The 21,422-nt window shown below is 40.3% G+C and overlaps 1 protein-coding gene across 13 annotated transcripts in view; it reads right to left on the bottom strand.

Annotated features, from left to right (window-relative positions):
• Window positions 1–21,422, bottom strand: part of gab1 (GRB2-associated binding protein 1) — a 53,726-nt gene that overhangs the window by 9,570 nt on the left and 22,734 nt on the right. For 6 of the 13 annotated variants that reach the window (XM_030419732.1, XM_030419741.1, XM_030419770.1 and 3 more), the window contains exons 1-7: window positions 18,351–18,481; window positions 8,905–9,033; window positions 7,684–7,849; window positions 4,158–4,383; window positions 3,906–3,998; window positions 2,856–3,538; window positions 959–1,053 (exon numbers count right to left, since the gene is read on the bottom strand). In XM_030419732.1, the coding sequence (XP_030275592.1) occupies window positions 959–1,053; window positions 2,856–3,538; window positions 3,906–3,998; window positions 4,158–4,383; window positions 7,684–7,849; window positions 8,905–9,033; window positions 18,351–18,473 (1,515 nt within the window). In that variant the 5' untranslated portion in view covers window positions 18,474–18,481. Of the gene's footprint in view, window positions 1–958; window positions 1,054–2,855; window positions 3,539–3,905; window positions 3,999–4,157; window positions 4,384–7,683; window positions 7,850–8,904; window positions 9,034–13,246; window positions 13,618–18,350; window positions 18,482–21,422 lie in introns of those variants that run through there. The other 7 variants (XM_030419751.1, XM_030419819.1, XM_030419760.1 and 4 more) reach the window with 4 other exon arrangements.

Below are 21,422 nucleotides of genomic sequence, written 5' to 3'. Positions count from 1 at the left end.
ACATCTTTACAAAATAGGTGGTGGCTTAAACGTCATTAGCAGAGGAAAAGATTGACTGTGGCAACAGAAGATCAATTTAGGCTGAGCTAAAATAATCTGCCAATGCTAAAACATATGGATGAGTCTTTGATACTAGCCAGCATACATTATGCAAAGGCTAGCAGTAAACCAGCAGTACTGCTAGCCTTAGTGTTAAAGATTGAGCTCGCAGAAGCAAAACTGTTGGTAGGAAAGATAAAGACTAAGCTGACAAAATGACTAATTAACAAATATCAATATAAACATATCAGTAGTCAGCTGCTATATACGGCTTTGTAAATCTCACAGTTTACAATCACACATTTACATCAAGTCTTTTAGAATTCTTTCTCTATCAACAATAGTAAATCGATATCTTCTTGCCAACATTGCTGTGGTAGCCTGGAAACTAACTGTCGCCAATGTATAAATTATACATTTGTTCAAATGAAAGTATTGATTTTAGGCATGGTATTTTTTGTGAGGGACATTAGTGTAAAAAAACTTTTATTGCAAAGATTCTCAAAAAAATAAACATGAGTAAAAAAAAGACTCAGAAAAACTGCATGTTGCAGGCTTGGTTATGTAGCAATGCAGTATCCTATTGGACAGCAATTAAGAAAAAGAGAACACCATAATCTATGTAGATTGCTTGCCACCCTGGGATTGTTTATCTCTACTACATAATGCTTCTCTCTGACATGGAGTAGAGATAAGAATCCTCGTTGAGCACTTGGGTAATATGGGAAAGTTTGAGAAAAGTCAAAGCTTTCATGTAAGCATGTCAGGCAGCTTTCGTGTATTTGATAATCTCTTTAACACTCAAAATCAAACCTGTCAAAACATAGACAGTGATAACATGAAAACATCCCTTACAGCACCAAAGTGTTCTACAGAATTGTGGGTATATTAACCAGCAAAACCTTGGAACAACACTTACAAAGTAGCTGTGGAAGTTTTCGTTGAACTCAAATGAGCAGCTTTTGTCTGAGGGGAATGATCTAGGAATGTCGTAACAGTCCTGGGATCCAAAATCTGCAAAAAACAAACAACATGTGTTGCATATTTGTCAATTACGAAGAAGAGTATAAAATATTAGCCTACACCTCTCATATCAGAGCTATATGTGATATTTCAAGAGCATTTGTGCAACAGAATAATCCTAATGATACATACAAAAGATGGCTAATTAGAATGCTGTATGTGTGTTCATGAATCTGTAAAGATTATCTTATTCAGTGGGATAAAGCTCAGGAGCGAGCTCTACTGTGCAGCACATTGTTATTGTTTTTTTGTATCCTCATTAGGCCCTGATGCAGTCTCTAATGCATTCCACTTATGGCCACAGGAACCACAGCAGTGCTAGGAAAAGCTTGTAAGGCAAATGAGAGCGTCAGCTAAGGAAGTGGTGGGGAGGACCATGATGGGGAATAATTGCAATGAGAAATAACATTCTTTTCATTCCAAATATCATTGAATACTGTGACTTTCCCCCGAATAAATCAAAATACAGTCTCATATGACTCAAATGAAATCTTGTGCTTTTTAACAGATACAAATAAATATTGTCAATAAAGAAAAAAAATCACACAGCCCAATCACACATTAGGAAGGATATTCAGAACAGCTTCAGCTCCATTCAAGGTGATTTCACACAACAGATCATTTGATCTCTATATTCACAACTACGAGGTTGACAGCTTTCACAAGTCTTTAGCAGAGGACTACTGAGTTTCACCAAAGACTTCCTTGTGTGCATGTCAACAATTATCTCACCACTATTATTTCTGTAAAGACATTTGTCACCACAAGAGGGAGAAGAAGAGGGATACTGTGTTGTTATCAATCTTATAACTCAGTGTTTTCTTGACAGAAAGGTGTGTTCCATCTATTTAGAGCCTTTCTACAAAGGATGTTGTGCACCGATTTAAGATGGCTACTATCACAGTGATATTTCATTAGACGTACCTCATTTTTACTAAACTGTTTCATGTAAAAGGCATCTGGTTTACTCACAGGATCTTCTCAGGCTCTGATTTGTCAGATTTAAGTGGAATCATCTCTTCATTAGATACACAGTTGAAGTGATGATGGTGCTAAGATTTTGCTATTAAGTTATATAAACTTATAAACACATATTTTAATAAATAATACAATAATTTGAACATAACAAATATGTCTGGTATTTCAAGATTCAGAGGACCAATGCCCCAAAGGTTAGTGGCGGTATAGTGGAAAAAACAAACTTGTAGTTTCAGCGATGGAGCAGGAGTCATGTATTTGTCCACTATGACATATGAAAATGATTCTTCATGTAGCATGCTTGTTGTTGAATGTTAGGCCTGATTATTAGGACTATGACTAAAACCGCTGCACAAACCACCATCAAGTTCCTCTAACATTCGAGGCCCTGAAGACATCTGCAGAGAACTATCTGCTCTCTGTTCAGGTCTGACAAGCTCTTGACAATTTGAATGGATTGTGAACAGAACAGACGAGTAAAAGGTGAGAATAGGGATTGGAGCAGGAAAGAAACTTGCCAAGTGCGATGGTGATGCCTCTTATCATCCATCATAAGAAAGTGAAAAGGGTACAGAATGTCCACATAAAAGCTGTGCAAAAGAGCTTAGAGGGACTTAATAAGGTGTCTAGTTGATGAAAAATGTCACTGTACATAAAGGTCAGTTTTACAGTGGGTTTGTCAATGTGTGTATTCTTTAAAAACTATTATAGATGTAAATATTTTGAGATTATTAAGCATACTTTCTAATTTCATAAAGGGAAATTTCTACTCAGATGACAACAAAAGAAAAAACAGTAGTCTCCAAGACACAAACCTTTGCGGAGGCGTGAACAGTCGACAGTGCCAATAGTGTTGCTGCGTAAAGCCTTATTCCCCGCGCTAGTAGGCACACAGTAGTTTCCATCCGTTTCTGATGCTGAACGGGGCACAAAATAGTTGTCCGTAGGTGAGCGCTCAGCAGGGGGTGGTGGGGGTCCTGAAGTGGAACCGAGCGAAGGCTTGGGCGGTCGGGGAGGGGGGACTACATCTCCCCCACCCTCTGAGCCTCCTACCCCTGATGTCGACACAGTGCGAGGCACCTGGTAGGTACAGTTTGCTCCAGGTGTAGGTGGGATATCATAGCTGATAGAAAGGTTGCGCAACTGTGTCTCCATTGAGGGTTTCCTCGACGGTGTGTTGAAGACATAGAGCTCAGAGCCATCCCCGCCATCCAGATGGGCCGATGGGGAGGAGGCTGACTTTGGGAGCAGCACAGTGTCCTGGGAGTAGCTGCGAGGGAGGTGGTAAAGGCCGCTGTCAGTTGAGAGCGAGGCACCGCGTGACGGAGGCGAGTCGTAGATGGATGAGGCGGAGGCAGGGGCCGGGTGCTGAGGGAAGAAGCCGTTGTGCGAGGTGTGTTTAGCTGAGGAGGTGGAGGATGTGGGCGTGCGGTGTGAAGGGAGGTTGTCATTCAGGTCCGTCTCTGAAGAGGTAGACTTGGAACACTCAGCATGGGCTCTAGAAAGAAAATACACATATGCACAAGAGAATTAAATATCCAAATTGGAATTTAATCATTAATAGAAACCCAAAGTTTAACTTGTCACTAATCATTGGCAACCCTTGCCATGTTAAAATCTCTTTTTGGATCAAGTAAAGAACTGAGGTACTTGGTGGATGTTGGATGATTTCTGAACGTGCAGGCAATGACAAAATTAATACAGTGTTAGAGAAAGAACAACTCGGTCTGTTCTTATTTAAAACACCCCAAATCCAGTAGTAACAAGCCAAGTAAATCCACAGCAGAGTGTATGAAGTGTTTGTGTGTCTCATGTGTAGCACTACACACAAGCAAGCAGTTCCAGCTGGACGGCTGGCCACTCACAGACTAGCCTGGGGAGGAAGAGTCTTGCTCTCACACTCCTCCAGGAGCAAATACTCCTGGTCTCCCTCCGATGGAGAGTGAAGTTGCACTGAGCTACACACCACACAGCAGAGAGAGGAACAAGAGTGGGAGCAAAGATGAAATGTACAAAAAGAGGAAAAGGAAATGGGCTGAAAAATGTACAGAGAGAAGTTTAGAGCTCCAGCACAGTGAATAAGAAGTCTTATATATACACACAAGACAAAAACTCACCTGTTGGGTTCAGGCTTTTTGCTCTCACAGTTGACCAGCCACAGGTAATCCTGGGGCTCTTCTGAACTGGACTGAGAGTCCAGGTGCCGCACACTGACCGGCTGGTATGGAGGAGGCACATTGGACAGTCCCGCTGCTGGACCAACTATATTACCCAGTGCCGGATGTGGGGGGGTATCCACCACAAGGCCTCCAATGGCTGACTGGTGAGCTGCTTTTGCTGCCTCTGAAGGAAAAAGACAGGAAAACGTGGGGTTAACTTCTCTCAAGACCTCTCAAGCTCAGCAGATGTCTGTGAATGACTGATCAGGCTTACACATTGTTTAATAATTTTGTAGTTATTAATCAGGGAGCCACAAAGCTTGCATTAGATTATCAGGGTTGTTAGGCTATTAACGATTATTTTCATCATTAAATATTCTGCAGATTATTTTCATGGCTAATCAAATAATTGTTCAGTCTGCAAAATGTCAGAAAATTGGGGACAAAAATGTTACTTAATTTCTCAAAACCCCAGTCACAAACTATGACTACAATGTGGGCCTGTATTGCCCATTGACACACTGCAGGTCATGTTAGTGACTGATGATGTTAGTTAGAAAGTAAACAGTACGCTGTGTTTGCCAATGTCAACTCTTGCAGGGTAAACTTGGACCCAAGCTGTTTCCTAGCAACACATTTCCAATGTAACAGTATATAGTCTCCAGCACCATTTTGATTGACACTGCACTATATAAACTTTACAACTCTGTGATGTCCAAACTTGAACTGTTGATGTGTGCAGGCTGATGATAAGGACAGATATTAGATATCACTTTGGAATATCTCACTGGACTCTATTTATTAATGTCAACCCCAAATCGAAGCTACCAAGTGGCCCCTTCCTAATATATCAAAAGACCCACAAGAACCTGGAGCCTCACTTTCCACATGGGTTGATTTCCTGAGGGAAATTAAACCATTTCAAATACAGTACACTGTCCAGCCTGAGTGGAAGATATATGTGTGACAGGATCCCCCTAAATAATACTAGCACCACTGGCTTATGTCAAGTTGAAACACGCTGCAGTCACTGCTGGTAATTCACAGCAAAAAGCCACCATCAGAAATTACCTAGTAGTTTCATCGTTCTGTTCATAATCAACACATACACACCTGAAACCCCTTTAAAGGCTTGATTTGAATCAGAACCCCACATACTCATCTTCAGACAGCCTTTCCTCAAGGTCTCTGGCTTGTCACACAGAGTTTTCAAATTTCAGAGTCCTTTTCAAACCCTTCTGCTCAAGTTGATTGTTGTACTCCACTGAGAGCCAACATGGCTGATGCGTATGCTCTGTGAAATACATATCTATGTTTTCGTTCCACATCTTTTTTCTCCTTTTCACAGTTCTCCTCCCACTCTATTCTATAACTGACATGGTTTTATCTCACACAAGGTCCCCCTTCTTTCTCTTCTTGTAAAAGTACATTTCTATCTTTACAGAGCATCGTTTGCTCCACTCTCCTCCTCTGCTATCTTCTTCCCCTTTTCCCATTTGTTTGTTGAAGCTTTAAGTGCTGATTCATACAGCAAAAAGGAAAATCCCCTCTGCTCATACTCATCTATACCTCCTACACTGTCTCTCAGAGCCTTCATTCCCCAGTCGTCCTAATGTTCCCTCCTCTAATATCTGCCCAGCCATGAAGCACTCTAGCGTGGCCACACACGACAGAAGAGTGGGAGTTGGGTCTCACATGCAGAGAAGTGCAAGCGAGCGCAAAAGGGAGAGCCAGGGACATTCTTTTGTAATAAGAACTGTGAGGAAGGCTCTCTGTAAGGATATTTGTCTTCAGACCCAGTTTCTCCTTGAATGGGCTTACTGTGTGTTTGCACATCACAGTTTTAACAGCCAGTTCCAATAATTCTGTTGAAAAGGTGCCATGAATGTTGTTATCAGCATTGCCCTGCAACACTAGCTTTGTAACTAATGTGGCAAAGTCACAATACTGTGGAGAGGACGACCTTGGAATGCAGCATAATCAGTGACTTGGTCGCCAGGTCTGAAAGGTACATTCCTCCGAAAGAGTCTTAGCGTGATCTGTCAGATAGTAAGTTTCATGCCAATTCACATCATACTAAAAGGCTTAGACCTTTATCAAGGAGAGATAGACGCTTAGAAGGCCAAGACTGTGGTGCAAATACCAAAGCTTGAAATTAGGCTCAAAGACAGAGAGGGAAACAAAAATATGCAAACGAGAGAATGAGAACCAGATAAGAGGCAAAGAAAGAAAGAGGGGCAGTGAGACCGACAGGCACACAATGCTTTGATTATCCAGGACTGAGAACAGGGGTAACGTGAGCCTCAACACAACACATGGATCAACACATGGATCATTAGACCATGGCTGAGAACTTTGCTGAATAGAGACCTTCTGGCACATTCAGCTGGTTCACCTAACTCCCTCAGAAGCAGATATCTGAGGGGCAGTGGCACGGTGGCATCAAAAGAGAGACATATCAAATGTAGCGTAAATAAGCTTGTGAGCTAAAAATCAAGTTGTCTGATTAATGAAACATATATTGGATTACTGATGGTGATGAAGTACAATGAATATTTTACTTGCAATATGGTGTGTATTATCAGTGAGGTTATTTAAATCCTTTTTAAAACTGAAATCCTCTCTGTAACGGCAAAGCTAAGAGCAAAAAGAGCACACCCCAGCCATAGCGGGCGCACATGTTTGACAATCCATCAAGGTTGTAAATATTGTCTTTCAAATCAATTTGGGATCATTAGGCTCTCAGAGACTCGGATTAGGTAAAACTGATTTCATGGGGGTTTTTTTCTCGGGTTTCCTTTTTTAAAGGTTATATTTTTTTTTTCCCCGTGGGCTGCAAAACTTCACCCCCCCTTTCAGCATTAGGGTGAGCAGATTATCATATATCCTTTAACTGTGCTGATACAACTGTATTGTTGACCCTTTTCACTACTTAGCGTGTTTGGAAATGAGAGTTATGCTACTGGGCTAGCTTAGCCAGCTTACCCTCACTGGCCTGTGTCTCAGTGAACACAAAGTCAATGTGGTTCCAGTATGATATTGCAGCAACAGTAGCTACTGAAACAGGTAAAGTTCACGAATCATACTTTACAGTCACACAGACAGTATAAGTCCTCAATGTTTTAGTTACTTGTGGCTATCAACATAAATTCTGACATTTTATCATTCTTACATTAGTCATCACAAAATTATAATTTTGGTCATAACCAGCCTGAGAAAAAGGTTAACAGTTTTGAAGGCAACTGATCACTGCTGTTTGGCTGTTCATGTGTATTCATCCACTTCTTGTGACCTTAATTCAGTATTGTTCTGTAAAGAAATATCTTTTAAAAGCACAATTCGAAGTAGATTTCCTGATATATCTGACTGAGTGAAGGCAAACGGTTAACAAATTTATGTAAAAAAGGTTTGCCAGGGCAGATTGAAGCCATATTGATGGGCGGCACTATTGACATATAACTTACTGTGAAATGCTCATCCTTACCATCATCAGTGGGGTTAAAACCACAGATGTCGCAGATGCAGCGAACCCACTTATTCATTTCCTCTTCGGTGTCAGCCACCAGGTAGAAGACGCGGTCAATGGTCTTGATGTCGAATATGAAGCTGTGCTCCAAGTCCTTCTTGTTGAATGTCAGCCCAGCATCCACCTGAAGCAGCAACAAACATGTCTTAACATGGCATCAGTCATAGAAAAATAAATGATGAATATTTAAAGCCAGTCAAAGAGAAAGTTACATGAAAGGATAAGAAGAAACGTTGAAATAACTAGTTGTCTTATGAATTACTTAATTGTCAGCAACTTTGATCAAGTGAATTATTTAAAAAAATCTGCAAAACATTCTCGAGTTCCAGTTTCTCAATTGTGCAAATCTACACAATTTCTTTGCATTCTATGATGGTAAAGTGATTATCTTTGCATTTTGGACTTTTGGTCAGAAAACAAGGTTTTTGAAGACATCACCTTGGGGTTTCGAAAACGAAATGTCCCCTACTTAATGAAATTCTATTGACCAAATAGTTAGTTGAAGCCATTGGAAATACAACTCAGGGTTCCTACACATTTTCTATTGCAATGCTCCATACTTTTCCAGACTGAGATTCCCAGACTTGACAGTAGATTTTTCAGATCATATTTGACGTCTAAGGTACAGTAAATGGTATCAAAATCCAATTGTTGACATGCATGTTAAATACTGCCTCTGTATGCTATTATACTGCCAAACAATTGCCAGAAGACTGTACATTGGTACTTTAGGATACTCCTAACGATGTCGAACAATTTCACACTAAATTTGCATCTTTTTCCTCTCTGGAATACTTACCATTTCAAGTAGGAACATTTAGCACTTCAAAACCTCTTAGCATCCTCAACGTTAGCACCAGTTTGTGTTCTTTTGCATGGATGACTACATTCAAGTTACACACCTAAGCCACAGTTTCCTTCAAAAATAAATAAAAGTCAAAGTTGAGGATTTTAATAATATTAGAAGTCCAACCTGTCCAGTCTTTGTTCTTGTGTAAGACAGTGGCGTAAATATGTGTCTTAAATGTAAATACAAATCAAAGCAAATGCCCTAAATGTAAAAACATGATTACATATGGGGCATTAAATGTGATTAGACTGGACTTATTTAATAATGAATCATATGCTTAACTGAGATCCTGGGCTCTTATGTAGGTTAATGGTAAAGTGGAACCATACCTGCTCACACAAGTTGAGATCAATCACGCGGATGGGCTTCTTGGCATGGTCATTCTTGTAGTACTCCAACACGTCTGGGTCGCCTGTCAGACGGCCACTGCGAAGAACAAACCACCGCTTCTTCCATGCCTGCAGGGTGAGTACAGAAATGAGGCCAAAGGTTATATATGTGTTCTGACAATGACTGCTCCATTCCCGACTGACCACAGGCTGGCCAAACGCTTTATTTTTCCAGTTTGCCAAAGTGTCCCTAGCATAGCTTGTGTCTCTGTGTGTATTCTCTACCAGCTGCACTGCCCTTGCTGAAGAATACTCAGAGCCAGGGGGAAGAGGCCCGAAACCAGAAATATGTGTCAGGGATAACCAGAACAAAAGCCACATAGTTTGGTCTAGCACCCTGATCGGGGGTAAATAACCAAATCTATAAAGAGAAACAGGCAATTAGGGCTTTTCTTTCAAACGGGATGTTTTTTCTGTGAGAAAAAGGCACCACAAAGCACACAGAAGAGTTTGAATTCAAGAGTGCTTGAGTGACTTCACTCAGTGAACATGAATAAAAGACAATTTAGTCATTCGATGCTAATCTTAAAGTACATCAAGTTAATCAATGAGATAGGCAATGACAAACCACTTGAATCCATTTTTTGGGATAACGTAATATATATGTTAAAGGTCACTGAGTCCATGCTGAAGAGAAATTATAACATTTAAAAATAAATAAAGATCATACTGCGCCACTATAATTGAAAATACTGAGCCATTATACTGGCAAGGAAAACTAACCATACAGCTTCAGAATGTGTTTATATATCATGCATAGCAGTCATATCATGAGCTGTTGTTTAACAAATAAAGGTCAGTGAGGGTGAAAAGCCTCTTCTGGCCTTCAAAATAGATATCCAAATTCTGCCAGAGGCAAAATAGCTTTAGCATTACACCGACACTGTGCTGTTTCTAGATTGTGTTTTCCACCTTATGGTGTTTGTGGTTTTATTAAGAGATCATATCCAGCAGTGATTCATTTAAATGCAGACTCAAGGAGGTCATGAACTCTTGATTTTGCTGAGTCATAAAAGTTAGGCTGAACATTTTAGTTCAAAAGAAGACTTGTCTGAGCATAAAGCATAAGACAAGGGGTTTCACCCAAAAAAAATTTACTTTCTTGCGTTGCTTAAAACTAGGGTAAGTATGTATGGACACTCTGTACAAGTTTCACCGCATAAAAAAGTATGGAACTAAAACATTTTTTTTTTAAAATTAGAAATTCAGATGATAAACTGAATACACCAAACTTTGCCAGTGCTGTTTAAAATATGAGTTTGAAATGACAGACCAGGCCCGGTAGACAAACAACCACCACTGAGATCAGACAGATCAGGAAGCATACCAACAGAGTGTAACGAATGCCAACTAAAGCTTTGTTGTCGTTTTTGGGGTAAGATTTTAACCGTATTAATAATGCTCTGGGCTTTGTTTTTTTCAGCTCTTGGCTGTTTTTCCATCTACAGGGTGCCCTTTGTTAGTGGGCCAAGCCTCGGACTGAGACAGCATGAAGGGCATCAGACCTTTCCCTCCACAAACAGAATGAAGAAGCAAACAGACCTGCAAAGCCCCTGGATTTTAAACTGCATGCACATGAAATAACACACACTGTTGCAAACAAAACACTGCTCACGTCCCACACTGACATATTGCACTCATACATGCAGCCCATGTTTCACACACTGTAGTTCAAAAGGACTGCATTATATAATCACAAACACACCTACATAGTCCAAATGAGGCTTAGACCTTTTAGAGCTATAACCTCATGATGCAGGCCCTCTTAAATACCAAAATTAACCATAAAAACTCAAGTGAATGTGCAAAAACAACACTGATGTGTCTGTTGTGTTGGTCTGACAAAGGCAGTGGGTGTGGAGAGGGGACCTCTCTCTCTGGCACATGACAAAGCAAACTTGGGTCAAGTTACCCTGTAGGGAACAGAAGGACCAAGAGCTTGGGTTACAGTGAGGCCAGGCCCGCCCAGGGTGAGAGTGTTGACAAATGGGTAAAGCTGTACATGCTGAAGACGGACACAAGTGAGGCCTCTTTAACAAAACTGCAGAATGGTCATGAAGTAGGAGTTCCTTGAGAAATTCATGAGAAAGCAACAGGTCAGTTATTTTTAAGAGATAAAAACAACAAAAAACATTAAGAGTGTTTCAAATTCAAGGTGAATCTGAGCTTACTTTGAAGTAAATATCACAGAGGAGAGGTACAGCTAATATCATACAGTATTCACAAATACATACATCACACCGGTAGACTGTAATAAGCAATCCGTGCTCCAAGAATAGCCTGTGGGGCTGTGGTAAAAAGGACGTTTTATGAAAAATGTAAAAACTGAGTCTTTACATCACAAACATAAATCAAGTATATAAATCACATAAGTTATCCAAATAGGACAATATTATTATAGAGCGCTGCAAAGAAAAGATACATGTAGCAAAGGCAGAAAAAATATAAATAATTAACATAAACTGCCCAAGAAAATACCAACAACAAATTACATAGTGAGCCATAAGAAGTACATCTGGAGGTACGACAGGCAAAGTTATAATATACAATAATTGAAACTTTAGAAACTAAAAAAATATGCTGAAACTGAAATCAAATTCTACAGGTATGTTAAGGGTCAATCCCTGTTAAAATCAGTTTCTGTGATTCAAAGAGGAGCAATCCGAGAGAGGATCTGCCTCCACTGTTTCTTCACTGCCACATTAGCTTGGTTACAAACAGTAGTAGCTCGAGGATGACAAGCTGTGTGGTTGCTTGAGCATCTCTTCTCCATCTGTGGACTTTCACACAGCTTGCTTCATGCACAATTATACACAAGCGTTGTTTAATACCACCAGTTTGTAATACCCTTTCAGCACCAGACACGTGCAAGCAAATAATTTTACACATATGCAAGCACTACCCAGCGTTAGAAGCAGCATAACAAAATTCCCTGGTGGGCAGGCCAGCGTAACTACTTTCACATAGGGAGCAAACATCACCTGATGCAAATGGTGTGTTTCACTGACATGCATACAGCCACTTACTATGTTTATATGTACACAAGACACAAGGAAAGTGGGAGAAATCAGGTTAGGACAGGAAGTCAGAACACATTTGCATGCATTGCAGTAACTCGGTAACTGTAAAATCCACAATTATGTGCAGCTGGTCAGTAATCAGATTACTCCTCCACCTCCCACCATATTTTATAACCAGTGTGGCCAGATTTTAAGTGCATACCAGCCTGAAGTGTTCTTTTTCCATTTTGTAAGAGCATTTGGACGGATAGTCCGGTGGGAGAACGGGCACTAAATAAGTATGAATTTAAAAATCTACAGTTCAGCTAAGTCAACTGACCTAGATTCATTTTCCAAGTATTTCTTTCACTTGATGTTGGACTTTGGTTTTACTTATATTGGAGACAAGGATGCACTGCAACAAGATATCAATCATCTTGTACTTAAATCCCTTTGAATTGCTGCCACAGCAATATTCCACTGATGGGAATCAGTCTTGCATGTGCACTCTTGTACAAGACTTGACACATGGCTAAAGAAAACAGGTTTCTCCAGCAGAAACTCAACCACGGTAACCTGGTTTGCATTACGTTTACATGAGAGCTGTAATGATTCGTAGATTTATTGATTAGTGGGTCGAAAGAAAATTAATTGCCTACTGTTGTGATGATCAATTACTCATTTCAGTTCATTCAAAAGAAATGTGTCACACATTTCCTGGTTCCAGCTTATTAAATGTAAGGATTAACTGCTTTAATTTGGGATCAATTACAGTAAATTAAGAGTGTTTGGCTTCTCGACAGGTGGTTGGACAAAAGCAGCAATTTGAAGATGTCACTTTCTAGAACACTGTGACAAGTATTTTTAATTTTCTTTTTTTTTACATTTTACCTTCAAAACGACAAGTCACTTAATCATGCATGTAATGGCTACGATTCATCTATTTGATTATGAAAATGATCATTAGTTGCAGCCCTATTCTCATAATAGTCTTACAAAACCTGGCATCTGTCACAATATTGTTATTGAAGTACTTTGGTCAAAAATGTTAATTTCATTGAGAGTTGTTGCACAGTCCTAGCACGTATAAAGTGCTTTGGAGGAGAATTAAAAATATCAAGAAAGATTCACCGCCCATTGTGATTTACCCTAAACATATCGTGATATTATTTTAAAGACATATGGCTTAGCCCTATTTCAAAACCAACACCACAAACACACACTGGAAAAGTATGAACGGATGACCTTTGCAAAATACTGAGTAGTTGTCCACCATTACATACCTCCTGTCAAGGCTCATGAAGAACATGATGAGGCGTCTAATCCTGCTTTTTGTTTTGCATATTCCATTGTAGCCAGTCTTGTGTTGAATGAATGGATAAATTCCAGCAGATTGCAGCACTTAATGGCAACAGGATACATACACATCCATTCTAGTCTTCCTTAATAAGCAGATTCTGAACTATTCAGCTCACTCAACAATCACAGAGCCCACTTCAGCTTGTGGGAGTCTAGTGTTCACTGCCCTAGGGTTGGGAATGGGACGGCATGGGACGATACTGGACTGGGGAGGGCTCCCCTAGCATGGCAGCTGTCCTCGCCAACCCCCTCTCTGTCCACCTCCCATTTTTTTTTCAAGTGTCCTGGTGTTTTCTGATAGGGTGAGACACAGGAAGACACCCTCTCTTTGCCTACCCAAGTCCTACAGCCTATGGGGTCCAGACAGAGAGGGCATTGAGGGTCTGACTAAGACGATGACAGGGGAAGGGTGGGCGGGTTGGAGGAGAAGATGCCAACTGAGTGGAGTCACGCTGCCGTCAGAGGCCTCCTCACCCAACATCACTGGAGCGTGACAAAGGCAAAGGTGGTGGAGAGAGGTGGTGAAGTGCGTAACGAAGGAGAAAATACGCAAATAAGGGATAAAGAAAGGATAAGATGAAGAAGATAAGCTGCAGCCTCCAGCACCAACCTCTGCATCGAAAGGAGGTGGACACAACACCATGAACCACAGTGAAGACTAATATAATCCTATAGAGAACCCATTGAGGACAATGGTTTGTTCAACTTCATTTCACAAAAGTCTCTGGTATTTTGGCCCATCATCCACTAGTAATGAACCAATAACTAGTCTGCACCACTGGGAAATTTAACAGGGACACACTGTCAGTCTGAGAAGACAGGTTTACTCTAAAATGACACTGCCCAACTGCAGGATGGAAATTAAAAAAGCAAGATTATAAAGCCAATTCAGCTGCCCCATTACTTATTCCAGTACAGCACAAAGACAGGAAATAAGTACCTTCACAACATCTCTTAAGGGAATGATGACAAATTGATTCTTCTTACGTCTGTCTCTGCAGCCAGAAGCCAGACAATTATAGGACATTGCAACGAGCACTTTTAAACCAGACAAATGCTCCTGAGCATAACCCTGAGCAAACTATCACTTTTTGCCAAATGTTGTGATATTGATCTTTTACATAACTCTCAACAAGAGAGAGAAGTATAGTGAAGATGTGAGTGAGAATACGTTTTTGAGCACTACTTGTAGACACTGACTGTATTCAAGTCATCACTGCTGCCATATATAAAGAGTGAAATGAGCCACCGCTTTCCCATATCAAACTTCAGAAAGTCATGTTTGCCACCATACAATGCCAAAATCCAGCCACGGAGAATTAGAGAATGAATGAGACAATATGGCACCACTGAGTGCTGATTAAAGACATTGCAAAGTACAGAACACATCAGACAGTGGAAATGAGCTTTATATTTAAGCCTGCAGCTGCTAAAAATAAAAGTGTGTGGCCAAATCAGTCTCCTCTGACAAGAGTTACATCTGAAACTAGTTGCTGGTGAACCATCCTGCCAACAACACTCAAGCTCCATCAATTCCATTTTTACTGTGTTCAAAAGGCTAATTGTGCTTCATGGTTTAGATAGCTTAATGCAGCCTAAAAGGCCTTTAAGTGCACTAATTGCTAATGCGAAGGTTCTGTCATCACAGGCTGTTAAACTGCATACTTAAACTCATTCTCCATATCTCTAATGGTAAATTATACTGAGATGGGCCTCTGCGTTTCTAGTTTTATGCAGCCGCAGCAGTTGGGACATTAGGCAAGACTTCAGGACATTGACAGGTGCGCTGTTTCTTGACAGTGGCACTGTCTCAAAAAATGTATGTATGCCAGTATATGTTAATGCTGGCACAACATGTGCCTGCATCGCACATTAAATGCAATGGACCAAAGACAATTGCAGGGTGGTTAAAAGGACACTAAATAGATTGCCATCATTGTATCTTTCAGACTAAAACTCTCAAGGGTTTAATGTTTTGAAAATCTAGCATAAGCAACTTTACACACAACCATGGTGACCTTTGTACCGTACAGATTGCATGTTAGCTGTGCAGATGTTTTGATGTACAGCAGAAATTGCAAACAAACTTCCAATCAGGAAAGTTCCTATTGTTGACAAACAGAGGGTACTGAGGAACACTCAACCCATCAACAGTTAGAAATATTCTCACGCAGTTGTAGTCCTTGAGAGCATACAAGCAACCACATAGGCATGGTGAAGTGACGTGCCACATTATGCATCTTCACATTCCGTAAATCCATTCTTTAATAGCATTAACTGAGCCTTCTCTTCTCCAGTTCACCCATTAAGTATTAGCATTAGCTTAGCTCACAGACCCTGGATGCACAGTTAGCACTTAGCAGCATCAGAGTGGCCAGGCCATCTGTCCCATCTGAGTGGGCTGTGGGTAAATGACCTGCACCCCAGCTGCACTGACTCATCCTGACTAGGACAGCTTCTCTGTTTGTTCCTCAGAAAAACACACTGCAAGGGATAGAGCGAGGGAGAGATGGGGCGCTGGATGAGCACAGGGTGAAGATGAGGGAGAGAGGATCGTCATTTTGGTGATAACAGACAAATTAGTTTGTGTTATTGATTAATCCACCAGAAATCACCACCAGACCATATTTTATGGACAAACAGAAATGAGGCCACCTTTTTATGATCAGCTGATATACAAGAAAATCTCCTGCGCTGGCTTTATACTCACACAGCCTCTCTCTCCAGCAGGAAATTAAACATATTGCAGTAACCACTGTGACAGTATTCATCTGCCTTCAACAAACTGAAACACATCCAGTTGCCTACATGCAGCACTTAGAATTACGATGAAATGCTGGTAGTCATGTCTGGATATAAAGAGGGTTTGGGAAGATGATGAGAAAAAAACAAGGAATATATTTCAGACAGTGCATATGATATTTGAATTATTTGAGCAAATACCTGAATATTAAATAATGGCATTTGCTGACGCAGAAAAGCAACAACATTCCAAAATACTTCCATGACACTGCAATCTGACACAGATGCAGTAAACAAATACGCAATCTTGTAGACCACAGTGCTTCCCTAAATCTCACTATCAGGACGTAGGATTGTACTGAACAAAGGCTGTTCTAAGAGAGGCGTAGCAAGAGCGTCAGAGGTTTCGGCGCTCATGGCCTTGGTGACGAGGTCTGCAGAAGGAGAAGGAGGGGAGGGACAAAAGATCCTCTATGCTTAGTGCCGCAACTTGTATAAATCAGTCTTTGTTAGCCAGACATGACTGGGATTCTTGCTAAACAGCTATTTTTACATCCTTGAGCACCAGAGAGGGCAGTTAACGTACAAGTAAGAGTGCATGGCCTTTGGCTTAATGAGGCCGTTTAGCTAACGTCATCAGCCCTCCGCCTGCTGGAAGGAGAGGGGACATCCATGAAAGATGTGCATGCCTGAGGTCCAGAATCCTGGACAGTGGTTAATAGTCAAGTTTTACCAACAGCTTCTGACCTCAAGGTAAACACACTCTTAATGTGTTCTTTCGAGATCACAGTCATGCATGATGGAGGCTTATTGGATAAGCTCAATGAATCGCTCGACCTGATGTGCACTTTCGGATAGCACAATATTCTATTCACAATCTGAATAAAGTAAACAACCACTTGGCACTGTATAATACAACCATAACCAACATTCTAATCTAAATATATGACATATATCAGAACTGATTTCAGATTTCTTTATGTTTACCTCTTAATGAACTCGCACATAGGGAAACAAATAGGTAATCATTATTGTCACTGACACAATTTTTCTTTTTTTGAAATCTACACTGATGACACAGTACGAAGTGCAAGAATCCCCCTTATATAGATAGATGGATAGATAGATAGAATTACTTTAATGATCCCAGACTGGGAAATTATTTATCATTTTGTTATATGACAAACAGTATTTCTGCCAGATCATTTGAAAATACTGAATGTGGACATATCCAGTGTGAACGATTTAGTAGCATCTAGCACAGAGGTTGCTGATTGCAGCCAACTGAATACCCCTCACCTCACCCTCCCCTTCTAAGCATGTAGACGATCCTACTGTGGCTGTCAAAAATCCAAAAGGGCCCTCTGTAGAGCCAGTGTTTGGTTCGTCCATTCGGTGCTACTGTAGAAACATGATGGTGCAACATGGCAGACCCTGTGGAAGAGGACCTTCTGCTTCTGTAGCTATGAAAGGCTCATTCAAAGGTAAATAAAACACAATCCTTATTTTCAAGTGATTATACACTAATGAGAATACAAATATGAATGTTAAAAAGTCATACACACTGGACCTTAAAATACTTTTTAAAGCAATAATAAATCTGTTTGCAAACTGTTTTGGGTGAGATACACAAGACATCACAATTCTAATAACAATTGAGGTGAATATTAGTTAGAGGAAAGATCAAAGTAGTAAGAGATTCTAGAAGCTTGTTCTTTTAATAATCATAACTATGTCCACCAACTTTAGTTGGTGTGTAAAGTAGCAGAGGATTTTGACTTTTTCCAACAATGGCATTAAGCACTGTGTATTATTTTTGTCTGGTAAATAACGATAATCCTGTGAGTTCACATTTCAAGTTAAATACAACTTAACCCAAGCAGTGTAAATTGAACCATCATTTAGTTTCATATCCTGGTTAACACTGGCTTTTTAAATGATAGTGTTCTGCTTTTTCTAAGGAAATTGTGTAACTGGATCAAAAATCAGTCTAAGCAAGTTTTGGTGAATGAACAGGCGCTTTGCCATGATCCCACAATACTGGTGCTATGGGATCATTCCTACCTGTATGCACAGTAAATTCTGCTTAGAGAGACACAAACATGCATGTGATTTGAGGGGGAAAGTTTCCTGGTTATCTTGCATGGCCATCCCTCTACCCATAACACTAACCTAACTGGCACAAAGCTCAACATGATCCAAAATAAAATAAAGAGGCACACAAATGTTTAAAGATTATCCATAATTTAAGGTTCTCTGAGCTTAGATGAGAAACTGCAAGCCTACCTTATAAGCTGTATATCCACATGAGCGGTTTTCACTCTGTGTCTTGTAGTATTTCTGATTCCGAAAGTGAGTAAGCAAGTGTCTTGTTGTTTTGTTGTTGTTTGCCGCCTCTGACTTTATCATGTGCTGCAGTGTGTGTCAAGGTCTGTAGTTTGTGACCTCTCCCTCCTCTGACTTCCTGTTCTATGTAATCAGGTTGCCCCAGACCCTCTAAACTGCCACTGGTAAATCAGAGGGGGTGGGACTAGGGGGAGACTAGTGGGTGCACTACTTCAAAAATGAAGTGGGAGTGCACCCCAACTTATAACTGTAGAATAACTACTTTAACCAACAAAGAAAGTTCATTTTTGTCACAATATGGCTCGTTTTTACAAATTTGGCAACCACCACTATCAACTATTTTTCAATTTAATATTCCATTTGCTGGTTTTACTGCAAAACCCCAGAGATGCTGTGATCCTGTCTGACAAAGATTTTAGCCTGAAGGGAATGGAGCAGCGTGAGAGATCACACCTGTTTTTAATAGAGCCTGACTGATATAATCACCTGATATTAGCCAATCACAGATATATTGTGTCAGAGCATATGTTGTCTGACTTTGTTTTAAGAGATTGGAATGCAGAGAGATGCTTGTAATAATTTATAATTATTCAGTTCCCAGTGAAGTCTAAAAACAAATAGCTCGATGTGAAAATACAGGTCAAGTCATGATTGTCAAGATTAAGAAGCAGAAATTTCCCTCTGGGGGCTTTACATTCATCTACAGCATATACCCCCCCCTATCCTTGGACCCTCGAGTATTTTATCAAGGTTAACATCAAGTGATTACCTGTGCTGTCCTGCTTTACTCGCCTTAAATGACATTGATTTAGAATGATCTTTTCCTGTGTTGTGCCCTAACTGACATCCTGTTTCAAGAGGAAATACATCACATTAAGCAAACAAAGACAGCATTTCATGGGGGCTTTGAAGATTGTCTTGTCTCATCACTCACATCACTTGTCCTAATGGTTTTAGCAATGCAGCCCTCTCCCCATATTACAGCAGTGAAATATCCCATTCTTCATTTACATTGCTAATCAAAGGTCTGTGCAGAGCTCTTAACATCACGTTCCTTGTATTTCTCTTTCTAATGTTGCATCTGAAGGCTCCGTCCTTATTCCCTGGATCTGAGCCTCTGCTTCCTGTGGAGACTTTATGGTTCTGTTTCCCAGCTGCACACTCAATAAAAAAAGGTCAGATATGCCACAGCATGGACAGCTTCCTCTGCATGCGTGCTTCACAAAGGCTCTCCATTGGCAGCCCAATGACCTCAAACACTTCTGCTAATGCTGCAAAAAGCGCTAGTCAGTGACTGACTTAAGACTGAGATCTCTTAAGTCAAGTGATAAGAAGGGCTTACAGAGTGCATAATAATGTAAAAAAGGTCTTACTCAGATTTCCAACCAATATTGAGACACTGCTGTGCAATATATTCCTCTGCTTTGTATTCGTCCTTAGAATGCAGGTTTGACACAGATATTCAAACATTTCAGTGGCATGCTGTAGGCAATAATGTGCTTTTGTCATGTTGTTTTTTTATTAACAAGTGCACACTATTCGGCACAAGACAAGCAACGTTGTGGGGCAGCCCTGAGAAACCAAAGTCACGTATAAGAGCTTTGCAGACCAAACCTTTCTGCATAAACACAAGCACTATGCATTACTGCTTCTTAACCCTAGATGCAGGAGTAATAAGCTCTCGACAACAGCGGTGTAGATGAGCATATTATATTTATATAGGGGACAACAATCAACAAAGACTTATTGTCCACATAAACAATTTAGTGGGAAAAGTAAAAGTCAATTTTTCTTTGCACCCATAATAGGAATGAGGTTGAGAACAGCAGAGGAAATTAACAGTAAGACATTGAGTGCAAACAAGCTAAAGATAGGACCACCCAGGCAAAAAAGAATGAAGTAACAGCAACCCTTGCTTAGGTGTGACTGTGTGTGTCCTCTTGAACTCCAACATGTCCATCTCAGAAACACCCACAGCAACAATTGTAACTCCCAACTGGTTCTGAACTTATCAATTGTCATCCGTGTCCGCAGCATAGCGCTGTTCCCATGTGAGAGTCAACCCTCTTCATTTCTCTCCTCTCCAAGAGAAAACAAGAACACATCTTTGTCAAACTGAAAAATCACATCCTTGCTTTGTGTGCAAGCGCCCCATCTTCCCACACAGGTCAGAGACACAACAGTGAGAATTTCAAGTCTCATTTCTTCCAGAAGAACCAAAGCTCAAGATCCAAAATTCCCCAGAAACTAGACAACCATTTTTAATGGACTGCAAATGACTGACCTTATCACACCAAAGCATAATATGCTGTGTGTGCTCTTATTTTCCATGTTTATGTTTTGCAAAGTATTATAAGAGGGACTAAACAATGAATACGCACAAACACACATAACTGAGGATTTTGAAGAACTGAAAGCAACAACAATTTTTATTGATTTTGATGCTTCCTCGTTCTGTGTCTGTGCAAGTGCACCGTTGAGAGATGTTAGTCTTCTCATTCTTGAAAATAAAAACTAAATAGTTTTGACTGATGCATTTACTTTGATCATCTACTTTATAATAGTGCAGAGCGGGGGTGTGGCAACATGGACAAAATGAAAACAGCTATAATCAACAAGAGGTGAAGAGTTGAGAGCTGAAATGTACTCATGTTCATCCATGCATCCAAATGGCTTTTTAGTGTTTTGCAAGATCAGAACACTGTGATAAAAAATAAAAAGAAATTAGTTTTCTTATGTTCTTATCATTCATTTAGATATCATATGTCAACCACACCAGCTCACTGTAAAAATGTCCTCAAGATAGAATTTTATTAAATAGGTATTGCTTTTCTCAAAATGATTGGCTTTGCTTTCGCATTCAGTTCAGTTTCTCTTATCTGTCCTAAGAAACCCCTCTTCCCAAACAAAATAATAAAGGATTTCTGTAGAAGAAAATAAACCCAACATCTCTGAAACTGTCGGAGTTGCCTCCAGTACCAGTCAGTTGCTCATCTTCGTGCACACAGGATA

The sequence above is a fragment of the Sparus aurata genome, chromosome 1 (assembly GCF_900880675.1).
Source record: "Sparus aurata chromosome 1, fSpaAur1.1, whole genome shotgun sequence".
Taxonomy (NCBI): Eukaryota; Metazoa; Chordata; class Actinopteri; order Spariformes; family Sparidae; genus Sparus; species Sparus aurata.
This window is presented reverse-complemented; position numbering and strand designations above follow the sequence as displayed.